This window comes from Aethalodelphis obliquidens, unplaced genomic scaffold (assembly GCF_003676395.1).
Source record: "Aethalodelphis obliquidens isolate GAN/ISIS:26980383/991018 unplaced genomic scaffold, ASM367639v1 scaffold65, whole genome shotgun sequence".
In the NCBI taxonomy this organism is placed as follows: domain Eukaryota; kingdom Metazoa; phylum Chordata; class Mammalia; order Artiodactyla; family Delphinidae; genus Aethalodelphis; species Aethalodelphis obliquidens.
Window position 1 is genome coordinate 1,706,829 of NW_020838009.1, and position 20,210 is coordinate 1,727,038.

The window sequence follows — 20,210 nt, forward strand, 5'->3', positions numbered from 1 at the left end:
GCTGATGGGGATCCATCTCTGTCTACACCTCTGCCATCAGAAGCAGCAACTGTCAATCAAAACAAAACCCTAATATTTGGAGAACAAGGCCCTTAGGGCCCAATCTGAATCCCACAAGCACCTCCAGAAACACAGGTACAGTGACTGCCACAGGGTTTGGGTGAGAGGTCAGGCAGTTGCTAAGCCACAGGGGCTAAAACTGACAAACTGGTTTACCGTGGAGCCTTTCCCTGGAAGAGGTGAGCCTTTAAAGACTCTGGAGTCCCAAATATTCAATAGTTACAGCAGAGATTCTGCCAGAGCCACTGTAACCTGGGAGGAGAGGGACTCTGGTTCTTCCTACTCCCTCTCACCTGACACTCAATGGGTTTCTCTTTACATAATCTTTCTCAGAGTAAACAAATGAAAATTTTACTTTGGATCCCCAAAATGTAATGCAACTTTCAAACACACCTTGAATCACACTGCATGACACTGGAAAACTCCCACACATGCCACGAGTCAGCAGAGGGGATGCTTGAAACCGCACATAAAGCGGTGGCCACGGCAGTTTTGTGGTCGAGAAGTGACGTTTTAATCACTTAATATTCTAAAATGTTAATTTCCTACATTTTACTGGGCCTGTACCTCACAATTTAATTTTCAGCAGTGGACACAGCAGCAGGTGCCCACATTTAACTGCTGTAGTAACTTAGGCAACATTCTGTTCCACTAAAAAGTATTTTGCGCTTTGAAAACAAAAAAGAATTGCCATTTACTTTCTCTTCCCTTTTCATCTGCCCAAACTGACGGTGATTTGTAACTAAAAAAAACAAAAACAAAACCAACTAAATAAAACTGCTTTCTTTTGAAGTTTATTTTGGATAAAATAGTTGAAGACAGTACATCGTACAAAAGGACTAGAAGATAACTTAGTCCTGGCATCCTGACATCTGTAAGCTTTCACCAGCTAAGGACTCTTCACATGCAGTGAAACCAAAGTTCCCTGTTGCACAAGAGAGTAAGATTTTTCTCCATCAAAAACAATGTAGTCACATAAATATATCCTTCCAGCCCTGCAAGTCTGAAGCAACCAAAACTCCATAAATGAGAAACCACTGCCTGCTCAAAATATCTGTAATATTATGCAGCGATAAAAATCCCCCACACCTGGACAGTTATCGAGTAACCACAGCTTTCAGCCAAACAACAAGTGCTTGAGTTATTCCATTGTCACGTTCAGTTTACAGATCACGACTCCAATTCTGTGAAACCAAACCAGGAAGAAGTCCGACTCCAATTCTGTGAAACCAAACCAGGAAGAAGTCGAGCCAAAGCGCTTCAGCTACGATAGACACTATCTCCTGTCCTTTTTACCAGCTTTCCTCTTTCCCGAGAGCAGGTGCTTGGGTTTCATGTCAAACACATGTCTGTCTGCCTCCCCTTTCCTCCCCAAGCGATTCATCTTCTTCTGAGCATTCTTCATCATGGTCTTGGCTTTCTTCACCATCTATAAAGGAGAAGAAAAACACGTCAGCTGTGGAAAATCCAATTTCCAAGCAAACTTCCATTACCTGTTAACACACTGTCTGAATGGTCCGGGTCTGTGCTGTGAAGAGAAACCCTGGTGAGTCTCACTCACACCATGTTCCCGTGGATCCACCACAGGACCTGCAGGAGCTCAGCCAGTATCTCCAAGATGGAAACTACCCAGACAAGTCTCGTACCTACAGGGACCAGATACACTCAGACCTGGACTTCCTCTCAGACACACGGGGACACTGAGATTCCGGCCCATGAAACTACTCCCATCTGACTGACAAGTGTCAATGCTGGCGGTGTGGTGGAATGGGAAACTCGGGCTCCCAAAAGGGAGACTGCTTGTAAGTTTATACACAAACTTTCTCACCTGAATTTTCAAAATGCTAAAACTAATCATTTTTGTGTTTATTTAAAAAAAAGAAGTTTCAGCAAAAGAGACGGTATACATCCAAAGTGTCTTTCCCAAAAGACTCCCAAACAGCTCTCTATGGGCTGGCTCCCCACATGGGCCTGTGGTGGGTGAAGGCCCCATGTCCAGGTTCTGAGCAGGACCACTTCCAGGCACAGCCCTGAGCGGCGAGGACAGAGGATCAGGCTGTGGTGCTATTACCACACCCTGCTCTGTCCACCCCAACAAGGAACACATGCACTGAGGGCAAAGGTCCAGGGACACCCGGCTGTGCCAGGCCCAAGCCCGTCTCTCGGGGTACAGCACACAGCCAACGCCCACTCCCCCCATCCCCACCCCACAGTTCTTGCAGATTCAAGTGTGTGCCCTGAACCCTCATGCGATCAACAACAGAAGCTACCATTTTATTAATTTCACCTTACAAGGACTAACCTTGACATCCCGGAGACCAGAGACATCACGTGGGGTCCGAGAGCAACTGCGAATCCGGGCCACAGACGTGGGTGGGACAGAGTCTTCCCGCTTCCTTTTCCGTGTGACGCTCCGAGCCCTTCTGGCCTGGACCACATAATGGGCCTGAAACACACAGAAAGCAAACTTCAGTGCCTCAGGGTCCCAGCCTTAGGGACAAACATGAAATTATTACAACGAGGGGGGAAGGCACATGGAGGGGTTTTTAGAACCATCGTCAAATAAGTTAAATACATTTAAAATACACATAGTTAACTTCACATTAATTATTGGTCAAACTCTTTTTTTTTGGTTGCATTGGGTCTTTGTTGCTGCGCACGGGCTTTCTCTAGTTGCCGTGAGCGGGGCTACTCTTCATTGTGGTGCATGGGCTTTTCATTACGGTGGCTTCTCTTGTTGCGGAGCACGGGCTCTGGGCGTGTGGGCTTCAGTACTTGTGGCACGCAGGGTCAGTAGTTGTGACACGTAGGGTCAGTAGTTGTGGCACGCGGGCTCTAGAGCACAGGCTCAGTAGTTGCGGCGCACGGGCTTAGTTGCTCCGCGGCATGTGGGATCTTCCTGGACCAGGGCTCGAACCTGTGTCCCCTGCATTGGCAGGTGGATTCTTCACCACTGCGCCACCAGGGAAGTCCCAAATATTCTTTTTCACTTCCACAGCTGCTTTAAGTTACAGAGCTGATTTTAACTCCATTTAAAAAACTTTACTTAGAGCTGCCTGTTCAGCCACATTAGCAGCACAGTTTATGTAAAGAGCTGTCTCTCCTTCATGCCCCGCTTCCAGGATCATCCGCCTCAACACAGTGACGGCCGCCTGAAAGCTCAGCCTTGTGGGTGCTGAGATCCAGCTCTGCAAGCCAGCAGCTTGGCACCCGGCCCGTGGCGCCCCCTCATGTTACTGTTTTGAAATAAGATGACACAATGATGTGAGAGGCAGGCACCCTAGAGCCGAGCACCTGATAAACAATCCAAAGTCAGAAGCCATATGTGAACATGAAAATAACACCCCATGTGAGCAGGATACGCTCACGCATTGCTGATCAAAATCTGAATTAGTCTAACACAATGTCATCCTTTGTTTCGGAAATTCCACTTCTTGGACTCTGTTTTGAGAAAACAATCCAGAACATGAAGACGTTCTTTCACACAAAGATGTGCATTCTCCAGAGTAATTCATCAAGCAAGAAAAATTGGGATCCTGAAAAAGGTATCTGAAATGCCTTCTAACCTCTGGGCTCCGAGGAACAGCTTTGAGCTATTTACAGCCTACGTAACTCTCATGCCAAGAAACTCCAGACCACCTCACGTTTACCTGGTGTCTAAACTGAAGCTCTATGTGAAGACATCAGTCACCAAAATCAAAGTTGCAGCTCAAGTACTAAAAACTGCACAAAACAACATAATTCTCAGCACAAACCCCAGAAGTGCTAACTCCTCTGTAACCCACTCCTGCCCTGGTTCCCAGGACGGCGCTGCCCCACCCATGGCTCTGAGGCCGTCTGCACTCACGTTGTCTTTGTTGTCCATGTCGACACCAAGACTGCGCATCTCATCCTCCAAAACCTTCCGCTGAACCTGAAGGCGGAAATGGACATTGTTTTAAGCAAAATTAGCTTGATAAAATGTTTAAAAAAAAATTTCAAGGGAAACCGTACCTTTTACAATGATCCACGATACACTTATTTTAGAAATTCTTTTACTTGGGCTCATGTGTATGTTTTTGTACAACTCATTAAATAACATGAAAATTAACATATCCTGGGCAATTTTTCTGAGCGGGACGACGTACGTGTTGCCCCTGGATTCCGCTCAGCTCCCCGGGGATTCCCACATGCAGACCCCAGAGGCCAGCATCTCCTCCCAAGCACACGGAGCCCCACGATGGGGGGGATACAGCGATGGCCACGTCTGTCAAGAGACAGTCATTCGCCACCACACAGAAACAGTATTTCGAACACATGAATATCCTCCATGGAGAGGTGCCCAGCATCCGACATTTTCCCTCCTGCCCCATCTCACTCTAACTGCCCTGCACACCATCCTCTTTCCCTGGGGAGCTGTGCCTCTGGACAAGAGCACGGAGCAGGAGGAAGAGGCTAAGAAGACGGACCTGAGAACTGGAAGGACCCTGACACCATCTGATCCACCTGTGCCTCAGTGTCAACTTCCCCGTCCTAACCAGTCACAGGGCCCAGTTAAATCACCTTTGGCCCTAAGTTAGATTGGGTTAGTTTTTCTGTAAATTGTAAAAGATGACTCCTAATAAAGAATTAAAGAATAAGAATGTGTTAATTGGCGACTTTACCTCTACAAATTTATGCATATCTCACAATCTCCATTTGTACAGCTACAAAGGGGTTGAATCCAACAGTGAAAGTCACCAAGAAGGGGTATAATACTCAGAATATGAACGATCAACACTCACTCAACCTCAAAAGCCAACTTATACCAACAAAACAAAGTGAAGCATGTTTAGCATGGACCATACAAGACTCCAATACACAAAGAAATAGGTGACGCTCTTGGACATGACACGACACTTGCCTTCTTGGCTGTCCGAGGCATCCTGGGTCCCTGTGTGTCCTTCTCTCTGGACTGCAGAATCTTCAACTTCTTTTTTTCCCTAATCTGTTTTGCCAGCTGTTGGATTTCCGCCATTTCTTCATCTTCAGTTTCAGATTCACTGTCATACACTCCAGCAGCTGTTCTTAGCTCTTCTTCTTTTTCCAACTCTTCCAATTTCTTTTAAAAAAGTCATAATTAAACAAAGCCAACAATGAAAAACTCATAAACAAGTGTAACAATCTTTATAGAAACCAGGTTTCTCCTAAGCCTTTCGGGGTATGATGAACACCCGGGTCCAGACTCACGTGGGCCTCGCCCTCTGTGCCAGGGCTCACCTCCCCACAAACAGGCTCCGTGCGGAGATGAGCACAAAGACTAAGCCGCCAGCCACCGACTATTCTGTGCCACTTCTTTTCCTTCTTTAGAAACAACCACTCCCAATTCTGAGGTTAAAAAGTGTAAAATGTTCCCCTCGCTCCCAGCAGGTACATGAAAGACCCTCCATTCTTGAAGAACAGAGAACATCAATCTGAACTGGCCTTGGACCACGACAGCCCGTGTATCCATCCCAAAGCCATCCCAAACACAAGCTCGTTGCCCATACAGTTAATAAAAATTTTAAATACATATAATGAATAAACCTTGACAGGAACCCGAGTCAGAGGTATCCCCATCAGTACTAGCGTGAAAAGGCATAGGGAGGGAGGTTGGACGGGAAGGCCAAGTCAGGCCATCTGAGCCCAGACTACAGAAACAGGATGCCACAGAGTAAGAGACAAAGCAAGAGGCACAACTGAAGAGATTAAGACATGAAATATAAATTAAGGATGCCATTTGAGAACTGAGGAGTGAATAACAAGGGAAACAAGGAACATATGTTACAAATATTTATAAAATATTTTTTTAAAAACTTGGCTGGCAGTTTCTCAAAAAGTGAAACATAAAATTACCTTATGACCCAGCAACTCTACTCCTAGGAATCTGCCCAAAAGTGTTGAAAACAGGCACTCAATACTTATCCATCAACGTTCATAGTAGCACTAATCACAATACCCAAACAGTGGAAACAACCCTATGTCCATCAACGGATGAATGGATAAACAAAATGTGCTACACATATACAATAAAATATCACTAAGCAATAAAAAGGAATGAAAGCTCTGACACACGCTACAACATGGCTGAACCTTGAAAATATTATGCTAAGTGGAATAAGATCAACATATTGTAAGACTCCATTTATATAAAATATATAAAACAGGCAAATCTAGAGAGACGGAAAAGAGATTTGTGGTTGCCTGAGGCTAGGGGGAGGGGAGACTAGGAAGTGATTACTTATCGAGTACTGCGAGTTACTTTGGGGATGATGAAAAGGTTCTGCAACTACACAGGGGTGGTGGTTGCACAACACCATAAAGGTACTAGATGCTACTTAACTGTACACTTTAACACATTAAAAAAAAAACAACACTTGACTCAGGAGAGAAAGGATAGCAACTAAAGGAGAACACAGGGTCTAAGAAGTTTTTGTTTTCTATGGACACTCATATGTTAAGAAACAGCAAACAAGGAGAGGACTGAAACAGGAGGCAGCTGTGTGTGCCGGGGCAGAACTTGGGGAAGACAAGGGGTCAGGCGGGGAGCGAGCAGCACCTGCAGCCAGAGGGACCCACATGGGGTGGCGACGAGGGCGTCCACGCCCCGGGGACTCCCTTATGAAGTGAGGCCGCCCCTGAGACCAGCACAAGAGCTCGGGCGGGAGGTCTAGGAGGAAGGGGGAGAGTCTGCACCAGCACCCGATGCAGGGACACGGTGCTGCGTGTGCAGGGCCCCAAGAGGCAGGGCCCCCGGGGTCTTGGTGGGCGTAGAAGGAACGAGGGCCACGGACAGAGGTGAGTGGAAAGTTGTGTGCGTGTCTTTCGGTGGTCGTGTTAAAGAGGAATAAAAGTCACATGATTTAACTAGTGATACAAACCTGCATGATGTCAGGATCAATATAGTCGGCTATGTTATGGCCTTCCCAGATCTCAGGTATCTTATCATGTTTCTCAGATGAATTCATTATATCCCAGTACTCTAAAGGTCAAAGAACAAAAAGTTTATAGTTGTTTTTAACATCAACTACTGTGTGCCCCAAACGAGCCACCACTTACACAAGTCCTACACCTGTGAAGACAACAGAGCACTTGTGTTCAACACTAGGTAAGCAAGGTAACGTGCTCGACCAAAGGATTGCTCCAAGCACATCCTAAGACCCATCAGTACCTCAGGATCAAGTGTCCAAAGGCATGAACAACAGATTATCAACAATATCAGCCTGGTCCAACACTTATATGATAGGTAAGCTACAGAAATGATCACTCACAGAAAACTACCTGGAAGGAAGAAATCTCAGAGTCCTGGCAGTATGCAACCTCTCACCTTCAAGAAATTAAATTAACAAAATGCTGGAAGACTTGCACCCATTAATGCACTTTCACATTTTTCACACAACTGGCATCTGAAAACAACTATCACATTTGAGCCCTTACTTTGAAGATCCAGAATATAATCATCTCCCATTTCCAGCTCAATGTCCCGTTCCTGCAATGAAAACACAGTTTTCATCAGCGCTATTTGACCTTCAGATCCAGAACTGCTGGGCCCCCTCCCTTCCCTGTGGAATCACCCCTCCTCCAACCGAAGAGCCAATCCTTTCAGCACCTGAGGCTCAGCACCCATTTCTGGTGGGAAAGCTGTTTCTGCCACTGGCGGACCTGGCACCTCCACCCAGGAGGGTGTCCAGGCCCCAGGGGGTTTATGCTCCAAAGCCCTGCCCCACACACGCTCTTCAGCGCAGGCCCATGGGCGCTCCCGTCACTTACCCGCCTCCTCTTCGGCTCCCCAAGCTCCATTCTCTTTCTGCGTGCCACGACTCCTTCAGGGATGAATGGGGGCCGCTCCTGAGAAGACATGAGTGGAAATACCTACATGAAATGCCTTGCTAAATCAAAACACAAAGATGAAAAACCACAAGCAAATTCTCCATCTGCAAGGGAAACACAAACCACACCCAGACCAACTAAAAACCAAGATGATCTGAGGGAGACGGGAAGGTGCAAGGCCAGTCTGGGCAAGGAAGCTGGGAAGGCTCCGAAAGCCGATTCTAAAGTTTATTTAGAAAAAACAAACAGTAAGAGAATCAAGAAAAATTATGGATGAAGAAAGCAGTACAGGAGAAATAAAGCAGATCAATGAACAGGAGAAATTCAGACATAAGCCCAAGCACAGAAGGGAATACGATGGGAAGACACACCATCCAGCCATCAGTCCTGAGATAAACGATGAGCTGGGTGAAGACCACCACCTGCTTCCCATGAACAAGATAAAATCACAACTAAATGAAGACTTCTATTAAAAAAAAAGGTAAAATTTTAAAAATTGAACCATCAGAATACAGAATAAAAAATACCTTTGACAAAAAGAAAACAAATCTACAGAACATACAAGAGTCTGATTTCCTTAATATATAAATTACAAATCAGTAAGAAATAACCTAAAGAAGTGAAAAAGCAAGTATGTCAACACCAAGATATATATCCTGTTCCACGTGATGTTCACTAACTGAAAACAATCATGTTGAATAATCACTGAGTGTGACTGCCTGAAACTACAGTGTAGAAATATCACTTCTTATAATGTAATTTCCACTTTATTTTGGGGAAAAAAAGTGTGGTAATGAAAAAAACTGAAAACTGGTGTAACTTTTTGAGAACAAATATGATAAAAATCATTAACAACGTCACTGACAGTGATCTTTACCTGTATTGTTAATGCCTAGACTAGCTGCCAAAAATTAGCGTTGAATGAATAAATACATAAGAAACATTAAAATAAATAAAAAGGGGGAATTCCCAGGTGGCCTAGTGGTTAGGATTCTGGGCTTTCACTGACATGGTCCTGGGCTCAATCGCCGGTCGGGGAACTGAGATCCCACAAGCTGTGCAGCACAGCAAAAAAAGAAAAAAGAAACACATCGCAACAATGGAAGCATCTTTAGTCCGTCACACTGACACAACAGGAAGTGTGCATTCTCAAACCTTCAGAAGTATAAACCTGCAAGGCATTGTTGGAGGACAATGACATTTTCGATGCCATGCCTTAAAATTCAGTCTACAGATATATTTGCAATTAAAAACAGAGACCTATGTATGAAAACGTACCCTTGAGCACTAGTTTTTAATAGCAAGAAAATGAAAAACTTGAAAGAAAATATATTCCTGTGTTTTAAAAGAAGCTTATATGCCAAAATGTTTCTGGACAAATAGACAAGCTGAGAGTTACAGTAATAGCCTCTGGTGGGGGAGCAGGTTTAACCCGGCTCTTCATACTCTTCCTCTCACCGCTTCGATTCTTCCTGACATACATGGCATAACTTTCATTCTGAGAAAGATGCGAGAACACCCGGGAAATCCACTACCGGGGAGGCAGGCGCGTGGGTCCCCACCAGCCATTGCAACCCCCTGCCTCAAGGGCCTCCACAGGCGGCTTTACCTTGTCATCTCTTCTGCTGGGAACAGCCAAATGCAGTCTGTTCAGCACCTCGTTCACTTTATTTCCTTTCATTTTGGTTTCAACTCGATGAGCCAAAAGCCTGTCACAAGCCTAAGGTGAGAAAACGTGGCACCAGGTCACAGGGCACCCGGCAGAGCCTCATGTTGCCTTCTGGAAGGAACCAGGAACCAGAGACCCCATAACCAGAGGACGGTCCCCAGGTTTGGAACCTGCTACGCTTTTCCCTCAGAGGTAGCATCTGATGGCTGAGTGCTGGGACCCCCAAGGTCCAAGTAACTGCCCTGAGGCAGACCTCACGCTCCGGGACGGGAGAGGGTGGGCCGGGTGCGGAGGGGACCTCTCTCTTCCTTCCCGGGTCAGGGTCAGGCCCAGCCCAAGGAAGAACCCTGAGGCAGCAGGACTAAGTGAAAATGACCTGTGCTGGGAGTGTGAGCATCTCTTCACATGTTCACTGGGCGGGTGGGGGCCCCGGGATTCATCTCTCAGGCGGAGCTACTAGCACTCAGGGTTGTTAACACTCAGAGAGAAACATTCCTGTCGAGGAAAGGGATCAACCCTGCTTGTGAGGAAGCACTGACCTCTGTCTTCACTTTAATAACCCCTTCCTCCGTCAGGGTGCTGGTCTCCACAACAGAAAACCCTTCAGCCTGCAGATCTAGAAATATTTTCTGGGAATACAAAGGACAAATGAGAGCTGTGTTTATCCCCAGTTCCCCATGAACAAATCTTACTTCTCCTCAAATGGGTGCTATAAATGCTAATTATAATTAACACATCTGTGGTTTTTTAATTCTTTTGAAGGACATCTCCCCAAAACAGTTATTTATTTTTCCCTAAATTCAGCTGTGATTAAGAAAATACAGGTGCTTCCCTGGTGGCACAGTGGTTAAGAATCCGCCTGCCAATGCAGGGGACACGGGTTCGAGCCCTGGTCCGGGAAGATCCCACATGCCGCGGAGCAACTAAGCCCGTGGGTCACAACTACTGAGCCTGTGCTCTAGTGCCCGCGAGCCATAACTACTGATCCCGTGTGCCACAACTACTGAAGCCTGCGCACCTAGAGCCCATGCTCCGCAACAAGAGAAGCCACTGCAATGGGGAAGTCCGTGCACCGCAATGAAGAATAGCCCCGACTCACCGCAACTAGAGAGAGCCCGCGCGCAGCAATGAAGACCCAACGCAGCCAAAAATAAATTAATTTTTTTTAAAAAAGAAAAGAAAATATACATTACGGGGAGGATCAAATCAAACTACAGCAAGCAAACCAGAGGCTCTCTGGAACATTCTGTGAGACTTACCCTTCTGAAGAGAACCTTGAGAAAATTAAGATACCGATTTTCATAGAGAATATTCTCAATGCTGTTTTTTATAAAATACCTGGCCTCCACAGCCTAAGATAATTCCTTAGAAAACGATACAGCAACGTGTACGAATCCAGCTATGAACGAACCACCAAGACCCCAGGACAAGGGACTTCATTTGCGCCTCCACCAACGCCACCCGACACCTTGCTGCCAGCCTGACCATGTGACAACGCTCAGACACAGGTGGCCAATTCACAACAGTCAAGCTTCTCAGGAATGAGTTCTGCTCCCCCCACTCCCTGGAAAGACCAGTCATACCACCTACCAGCATGACCCGCATAAGACACCGCACCTGCCGCCACGTGCCTTGTGCGAGATGGGGCAAAACCTGCACTGCAGCTCCAGAGACATCAGTCACCAACCGACCCAGAGCAGGCCCCACGCGGCGCTGACCAGCGTTCACAGCACCCGCAACCCTGCTTCCCAACCCAGTGATGCAACTGTTCCCACCACTGAAACTCCATCATAGCTGGCAGTGGGGGCAGGACTTGGGCGTGTCTAACCCCAAGGGCTGAGCTTCCGGCACAAGGATCACTCCTGACCTGCCCTCCCCTCCACACTCCAGTGCTCTTAGCCTGAAAAACTGAGATCACCGAGTAAGTATCTGACCCTTTCAAAGAAAAGAGAATTCTCTGACATCAGCGTTTACATCATCAGTAACGTAGAGTACACGGCAGTGCCCAGGGACACCAGAATGGCTGTTTAAACACACCACGTTCTCACCAAGGATTAAGCTGTTCAAACAGCACCAGAGAGAGCCAGAGACAAGAGCACAGCCCCCCTAGAGACCCTCTGCTCAGGCCAGACAAGCGCAGCGCCTCTCACACCAAACGGGGCCTTGCAAAGTGGGCTGCTGGGCCTCCCAGAGTCTGACTGCGGAGGCCCGGGGTGTGCCCTGACTTACGACACATTACCACCGAAAAGCAACGCCAACACTGCTGGTGGGGCCACGAGACAGAACCACTGGACCAGCGCAGAGCTTCTCGAAGCATTTGTCCTGAGAGATGCCTCCTGGGGACGGACACAGGGTCAAACAGCTTGAAAACCTAAGGCTAACGACGTTACCTGCCACCTGGAAAATTACAGCAGACACGACAGGGTCACGGTTCTGGAAGGTCTGCAGACACTCCTTTTCCCTCACTCACTCAGTCCCCAACATCTCCCCACAGAATCTGTGAAGCAGGTACTCCAGTAACACCCGAGAAATGCCTCCCACTAGACACTTCGCTGCAGGTACTGCTCCAGAGCAGCCAGCAGCCCAGGCCCAAGGAGCTGAGGCGAACCTTGGGGTGCTTTGCTCGTTTTAAGGCCCCAACAAGAGAGGCAGCCCCTTCCAAACGAGCAGTCTCCTGAAGGCTGCTGTACTGACCACACGCACAGCCCGCCCCACAGCCTCTGAGAGAGTAGGAACCAGGAAACCTCATGGTCTGTTTGCCATGAACGGGCTTTCATAAGGTCACGTCGACTCAATCAGTGAGGACATTATCTCAGCTGCAAAACAAAAACCAGACTAGCATCGCTAACATTCCTTTTCAACTCTGATTGTGTAAGACGAGATTCAGAATTAGTAGGAAATATTGAAAACATCAAGGTGATTTACCTGATCATCCTCAGAAAGTTCAGCTATTCTCTTCACGTCACATTTGTTTGCTACAATGATAAGAGGCTAGAATAAGAAAGAAAAATAATGAAATTATTACCTTCACGCTGCAGGTTACAAACTAAAACACTGGTCCCCACACTCACCTTGTTGACAAAGAGCGGCCTGATGTTCTGGAAGAGCTCCAGCTGCTCCCCGAGTCCGTGCCCACACTGCTCAGACAAATCCATCACGTAGAGAACCGCGGCTCGCAGGTGAGCCAGTGCAGTGATGGCTTGCATCTCAATGGTGTTGCGATCCTCCAGAGGGTGGTCCAGGATCCCCGGAGTATCCACCACCTAAGGTCAGACTCGTTACTCCAGAGCCCACGTCTGCACAAGCTGCTTGCCCAGCACAGGCCGAGGGCGCTGACAAACCCAGACCAGCTCTGACAAAGCTGGTAAAGAAAATGCAGGGCTCCCAACTGACCACGGTAAACAAACAAGGCAGCAGGGGAAAAGGACAAATTAAGTATGAAAAACGGGTGAGGGGGCTGCAGAGCTCATTGAAGAACAAACTTGCCAACGACCCTGAGAAGGACCCCTCTTTCCATTAGTGACAACATAGAAACACTGGGATAACTGCTCCCACATGCTAGGAATGACATCACCTCTCATAACACTAAATTCAACTATGGAAACAGGCTGCGTCACGCTTGTAAATGGTTTCTGATGACCGGCCCATCAGAAGCACCACCATTTGCCAAGCGCAGAAGGCTTGCTGGGAGCTGCCGCGTCCCCCGAGCTTGGTGGAGCTTGTCCACGGGGACGTTCCCGGTGACCCCCCAGCCTTCCCTGTGACCCTGCATACACTGGGACGTGGGCAGACACTAACTAGTCTGTGGGAATCCCCGGAATCAAACTCCAGGAACAAGGCCACGACTGTCCCAGCTTAGACAGCTCTCACCTGCCAGCGCAGATACTTGTAATCCATGTGCCCAACAAACAGAGACTTGGTGGTAAAGGCATAGGGCTGGACGTCCACATCTGCTCTCGTCACCTGGAACAAACCACAAGTCCTGTACTGCGTATCCTCTGCAACAGAGTAAACGCGGCACCTACGTGTTATCGAGACTAACTGCTGGGGTAGGAAAAAAACAAAAAAAGCCCCACGAGATTCAACCTCACAGGATTCAACTCTGACAGGAGTCAGCACCTCAGCAGGCGGACGGGATCCTCTTCTTCAGGACCCGGGCTGCAGAGGCAGTGTATGAATCAGGCATCAGGGAGCAAGGAAGGCCCAGCACCTGGAGGACACCAACCAGCTCCTCCTCTCACCCATCCTGGCCCCAGCGACGCCCAACAGAACTTCCTGTGATGACGGGAACGCTCTACACCTGCACCTCACAACGGCCTGCAAGCCACGCGGGGTCCCTGAACTCCTGAAATGTGGTCATGAGACTGAGGACTGAATTTTCTGTTGTTGTTTAATGTTAGTTAATTAAGCGGCCCGTCTAACCCCCAAGGCCTGGCTCACAAGCCCTGGAGAGGTCAGCTGAGACACTGCAGAGCTCAGCTGTCACTGTGTCAGTGCCACTTGTAGACAAAACAAAAACCTACAAATCTGCAGGAGTGTTCTTAGTAGCAAAGAGCCACACACGTAACCATTGTTTTTTTGGCACCTGGGCTGTTGCTGGTTGTGAGCTGACACTTTAAACACAGTTTCTACTCCATTCAGGTCCCTGAGCTCAGCTAAGGTGCTGCGTTACTTAAACAGTTCCTTTAACTCTGATAATAAACTAAGTAAAGGGCAACCACTTCCCACTACACAAACCAAATAGTTTACATGCAAGTTGACACAGCAACCCGGGTGACATCACCTGAGAAACACCTCTGGAGCCTGGGAAGGCCAGTTCAGCAGGCACAGTCTGCACGGTCAACAGTGACTCCCTGGCACTACTGTTCCCGGGACACGCATGTCCATGTGTTAACAGAAACGTATTCAAACGTCTCAAATCCCTTAGAAATTTGTAGGACACAGACAAAACCCAACAATAAAATGGTCCCCATAACTGCAATATCCATCCAGGTTCAGGGTCGATCCTCGAGGATGGGAGGAAGAATGTTTTGGGCCCAGGGCAGTGCCGACTAGAGGACTGACTGCAGCCGGCCTCACCCCAGGCAGTCAGGTCCTTGGTCACTGCGCCGTCAGGCGGACCAACCTTATTGATGAAGCTGGACTTGCCGACATTCGGGTACCCACACAGAAGCAGGGTCCTTGTATTCGGGTCAATGGTCGGCAGACGGGACAGATGCTGACGCACTGTGAGAAGTTTACAGTAAACGTGCTTAATTTCATAAGAAAACTTAAGAAACTCAAAGCTGAAGATCTGCTCAACTTAGCTGTGCACCCCAGGACTGTGGTCACATCACCCTCACTCCAACATTTATCATGTATGTGACTGAGAGAATACGAATGAACGGAGAAGGGACCAGCTGCGGAGGCACCGGGCATCCAGGCTGTACCAGGAATCCTGCTCCCAGGCCCGACAGCATAGATTCCTATCCAACAGGTACAAGATGGGGCCCAAACCACACAACCCAGACAAATGAGTATGAGAGATGTTTGAAAGAGCACTTTCAAGCGAGTGTGTGTGCCATCACTTCCTGGCTGGGCAGCAGGCTACTTTCACGTAATGAGAAACCCACAGGGGCCTCGTCTGCTCCAGCGACACCAGTGGGCCACCCTGATGACCTAACGGCTCACTGGAAGCACTGTTAAAGCAGCCCAGTGTTACAATCTTGTCACAAATTATTAGCAAGAGGCGGGGGGGGGGGGGGGGGGGTCCAAAACCAAATCAGTTAAAAACACTTGAAATGTAAAAATATATGCATGCAAAAAGGCAAAAAATTGTTTCAATAAAAGTCCTACTACAAGGCTTCCCTGGTGGCGCAGTGTGAGAGTCCGCCTGCCGATGCAGGGAACACGGGTTCGTGCCCCGGTCTGGGGAGATGCCACATGCCGCGGAGCGGCTGGGCCCGTGAGCCATGGCCACTGAGCCTGCGCGTCCGGAGCCTGTGCTCCGCAACGGGAGAGGCCACAACAGTGAGAGGCCCGCGTACCGCAAAAAAAAAAAAAAAGTCCTACTACATTAATTAAGAAATCATCCTACTGAAAAAAACTACCAGGTAACAAAACTGGAGTAGCAGTTTGATGCTAACACGTTTTACAAAGAAATGCACCATATTGTCAGTAACAGGTAAAACTATGGGTCACTTTATTTTTATATGTTTTATTACTTCCCCATGATTTATAACGTACATGCCTTACCTATTAAACTTAAAAAACATAAATTTTCTTAATAGTGCTACTAGTGTGTAAGCATGTTAAGTGCTAGCTGCTTTTTCAGTAATATCTAACCTGTTAGAATTTCTTACAGGCTAGGCTGGGAAAAATAATTTGATCCTCTTATCTCTAAAACAAAACAAAAATAAACATTTTAAAAATAACTTCTTGACAAGGATCAAGTACGTTAACAGAATGCACTAAAACCTGTTTTTGCTGATGCATAACAAGTACCTTGTTCCAAATATTCCAAACTCTGCTTCTGTCTTCTGATAATAGTACACATGCGCCCAAGGGCCGCACGTTTCAGCTGCTTGCAGCGGTAGAGAGAATCACCGTATTTCATAAGCCGCACGTAATCTTTAGCAACACTGAAAGACATAAAAAGAAAGGTGTAAGAGTTTTCTCTCTTTTAACAGTAACTTAAAAGATACTACATTAAGAAAATACCTTACTTGTCCACTAAATTTTTGGCGATATTTATTTGTCCTAGAGCCAACTTGTAATGATCCTTGTCATACAGAATGTTCATCAAATCAGCATAAAATGGATGAATATCCTGTAACAAGAAAAACAAAGTGGTCATTTTGCTCCAGCAGTTTCTCCTCCCAATATATGAATAACACTTGAAGAATAATTTCTTCGGGAAACACATCGCACCTCTTACTCTTCCTCACCCCCCCAGGATCTTCTCCCCAGTCCTCTCTCCTGTTCAGTGACTGTTTAGTTCACAGAGAAAAATGCAGTCAGCAGGGCAGCCAGGCCCATCTCCATCTGAGCACCAGAGCCCGCCCCTAACCACTCAAGAACTGAGCTGGAGAAATTCTTCCCTGTCCCATCAACCTTATGCTATTATTGCCCCAAAACTTTTTAAAAGTTTTAAAACTCCCTTGAGCCCACAATCCGCCCATCTCTGCTCCTCTTCTTGGCAGACGCTTCTCAGCTCCTCAGCTCTGGAGCCACCAGTGCCCTGGCGGCCGTGCTCCCCACCTAGGGCTCTCATCCCCACAGACCAGTCCTCCTTCGAAAGTCAGTCACAGCAAGGCCAGGGAGACTGGTCCCAGGCTCCACTGCAAAGGCCGCTACACAAGTCGCCTCGCCCCACCCACACCCCCTCCGACCCGCCTCCTGGACCTTCCTGTTCCTTGAAGACACCAGACTCTGGAGCCCGGGGCCTTTGCACTTGCTGTTTCTGTGCCTCAGTGCTCATTCCCCAGGTAGCGCACAGCTCTCGCTTCCTTCAGGGCTCAGCTAGTGGCCCTCCCTCTTCTCCATACCCATATGACACACATGTTTTCATGTTTATTATCACTTCTCCCCCACTAGACAAGATAGGGGCTTTAAAAGTGACGGCTGAACAGACACAGCAATCGTTTAATGAATGATAATCTACTCCAACCTTTTACTCGAAAATTGTTCTCAGATAACTTTAGTTTGAAAAATAAAAGCCAACAGGAATAGAATGTTCATAAATTTGAACCCCTAATGTATATTAAAAAAAAAAAGATACCAAGGATAAAAAAGATAAATTTTTTTTTACAAAGAACAAAATTCTGGTGTTGATTAGATCAAAGTATTTTCTGTTTGCTCACATCAGGTGTTTCCTGGTGTCTTCATCTCATTCTTACTGCCTTCTTTATCCCCAGGTACTTCCTGAAGTACACACACTTTCCCAAGAAACTACACCCTCATCCAGCCAGTAGTCACTGTGCACCTATCAAGTCCCAGAATTTTGTAACAGCAATTTCTGTCACATAAATCAATCTCTTCTCACTGCCTTAACCCACCTTCAGGGACTGTTGTAGGGCAGTGGCACATTTAGGCTCTCAGGCTGTACTGCTGATCCCACATCCATCACCTCCTCAACAACCCTGCAGCAGCGTCGCCCCACACAGGGACACCACAGGCAGTGTCCTCTCTTGCATCCTACAGCCAAACACACAAGCAAACTGCTCTACGCAACAGAGCTCAACTTTGGGGGCTCAATGTAGAAGGCGGCTCCCCACGAGACTGTTTCTTGCCCGTGAAGAAAGTACATAGACAGTCGTTAGCTGATGAAGCAACAACATCACAAACACTGCTGGGCCTCAAGCCACTGGCCCAACTTGAGGCCACAGGAAAGGGAGCCTTGGAAAGAGGGAGGAGAGGAAGCACACAAGCCGCCAGAAGCTCGGGCTCCTGAATTCAGTCCACAGCTTTCAGAGCTCGGGTTGGCCCCTACAAGTCTAGAGGTTACAGAAAAAGCCCGAGCGAGGCATGCTCTGGGCCCTCGTAGATGGACTTTGACCGGGGGAAAAAAGATACTAAGGAATCAAAACACCTGTACTCTGTTCCCAGTTTTGCCACTAACTCTCAGAGTAAACTTCAACAAGTCAATTATTTCCTCTTTCCTTCATTATCTCTAGACAGACCTTGTTTAACCCTGTCTGAAGGCTCATATTTACATAACCACTTATGTTTCCCAGAATCACTTACATCCAATTTGGGGAAATCCGTCAGAATCTGTGAGAGTCTGTCATGGTAATTCTGCTGAGTAAATTTAACTTTCCTCATATAAAAGTGTCTAATGCGATGGATTTGATAATGTTTATGGATAACTGTTGGAGTCTTTCGTTGAGTCTTCGACAATGTTAAATCAATAAAGTCCTGCAATTAAATAAAGTAAGACACAGTTACACCAAAAACATCTACTTTCACCCACTTATTTGAAACCATCTTAAAAGACTAATATTTAACAATACGATATATTTTAAACTACAAACACATTTTCTAATTAAATCTTCACTATAAAACGTGCTCAACTTTATAGTTCCTGGCCTTTAAGAAACACTCAGCAAATGGCTGCAGAAATAAATTTTATCCTACGCTTTCTTCACGTTATCCTAATTTCTAAATACCTAAGAACCTCTGAAACGTAAGTAGCCAGACAACTCAAGCATAAATTAGAAAAAAAAAATTTTTAATGAGAAACAGTTCTACTGTTTCAGTTTGCGTATCTGTGGCTTTGAAAGTACATAAAGTAACATATAAAACTAAAACCCACTATATACAATTTCCTAAGGTAAGGTGACTAAGGCATGTAAGGTGACTACCAGAGGATATAAAAGACTTCTGCATGAATTCCCCAGTGCAAACTAGCCAAGAAGACAGATGCCGGCAACACTGTTAGCTCCGGGAGGGACGCCGCGGTCTCGCCTCTGACCGCGACCCCTCTTCCATCTGGCAGAATCCACGAACCCTTTGGAGACAGTTCAAAACCTACCTACTTCGTAAAGTTTGCCCTGACTCTCCCCCTCTTCTCTGGGGAGGACCCCAACATCTGAAGAGGGACCCTAACCCCGGGCAGCCCTGATTTCTGAGGAAGGGCCGCCACCCTCTCGGGAGACCCCTAACCCGGGGGCCCTAATCTGTAGAGAACATGGTCTAAGACGGGGGCCTGGTGGAGGAGGCGACCCCTCTCAGCCCAGCGTTACAAACCGGACCCTCGATTCCCATGACCCGGCAGAGAAAAGTGTGGGCGGAAGGGCCCTCGGGGCCGCCTACCTTGGCGGACGGCACCACCGTGATCTTTTTGAAGTTGTAGTGCGCCATGCCTGCGATCAGCCACGAGGGATGGCGGCCCGGACTTCCGCCGGGGTGGGTAGAGGGGAGGGCCAGCGGGTAGGAGGAACTTCCGCCGAGGTGGACGGGACTTCCGCTAGCTTTGCGTCACTTCCGGGCGCTCCCTACGTTTCCCCCCCCACCGCCCGGCTTCGGCGTCGCACAGCGCCCCCGCCCGGCCGGAGGAGGGGTCACGGGGCCGGGGGTGGGGCTGAGGGCGTGCGGAGGGCGGGAGGAAGACCGCGGGGAGGAAGCGGTTTTGACGTTCAGTCCCTGACCCTAAAGGAGAGGGTCCTGAGAGGCCTCCCTGGAGGCCTGTGCTCCCCCCGACGGTCACCGGCTCCAGGGCCCGGCCGCGATCCCCTCCCGGCCCGGATCAGGGGTCTCGGGAGCCTCGGGGTGTCGGGGTGGTCAGAGGGGCTCGGAAGGCTCCGGGGGCCTCGGGGAGTCTGGGATCTCGAAGGGCCTGGGGGACTCAGGATCTGAGGAGGCCAGGGGCTCTGGGCTCTCAGGATCGGGGAGTCTCGGGGGCCGTGCGTCGCGGCCGCTGGCGGGGTGAACGGAAGGTAGGGGGGCGCGAGGGTCTGCGCTTTGCGCGCTCACGCCACCTCTGCATTTGTGAGCGCGAAAAATCTTATTAAATAAACGCCGTTGAGGCTGAATCGTCTGCAGAGAAGGGGCCCGTCTCCCTGCGGGCCGGAGTCCGCGCTGGCGACCCCACCCCCGGCCCGGGCCGCGACCCGGGCCCTGGGCCCTGGGCCCCGCACGACCTGCCAGCCTTCCCCTGACCTGGGCCGTCAGCCGC

At 48.2% G+C, this 20,210-nt stretch overlaps 1 protein-coding gene across 1 annotated transcript; it reads right to left on the bottom strand.

Annotated features, from left to right (window-relative positions):
* Positions 1–832: 832 nt before the first annotated feature.
* On the bottom strand, positions 833–19,455 carry GTPBP4 (GTP binding protein 4). The gene is made up of 17 exons (XM_027089385.1): positions 19,349–19,455; positions 18,281–18,451; positions 16,261–16,364; positions 16,040–16,176; positions 14,682–14,782; positions 13,427–13,519; positions 12,628–12,819; positions 12,482–12,547; positions 10,096–10,185; positions 9,497–9,607; positions 7,828–7,905; positions 7,495–7,546; positions 6,939–7,039; positions 4,943–5,140; positions 3,908–3,973; positions 2,363–2,506; positions 833–1,489 (listed from the first exon to the last, which is right to left on the bottom strand). Exons 1-17 carry the CDS (start codon positions 19,394–19,396, stop codon positions 1,337–1,339), a joined length of 1,905 nt encoding a protein of 634 aa, XP_026945186.1. The 5' UTR covers positions 19,397–19,455; the 3' UTR covers positions 833–1,336.
* Positions 19,456–20,210: the final 755 nt, after the last annotated feature.

Bases quoted from the DNA above. Each gene is read 5' to 3' on its own strand.
- GTPBP4 (XM_027089385.1), bottom strand. From the start codon at position 19,396: ATGGCGCACTACAACTTCAAAAAGATCACGGTGGTGCCGTCCGCCAAG. The intron at 9,608-10,095 runs GTCAGTGCTTCC...TTCTCACCTTAG, and splicing joins TTATTAAAGTGAAGACAGAG to GCTTGTGACAGGCTTTTGGC. The intron at 7,547-7,827 runs GTAAGTGACGGG...TTTTCATTGCAG, and splicing joins GGGAGCCGAAGAGGAGGCGG to GAACGGGACATTGAGCTGGA.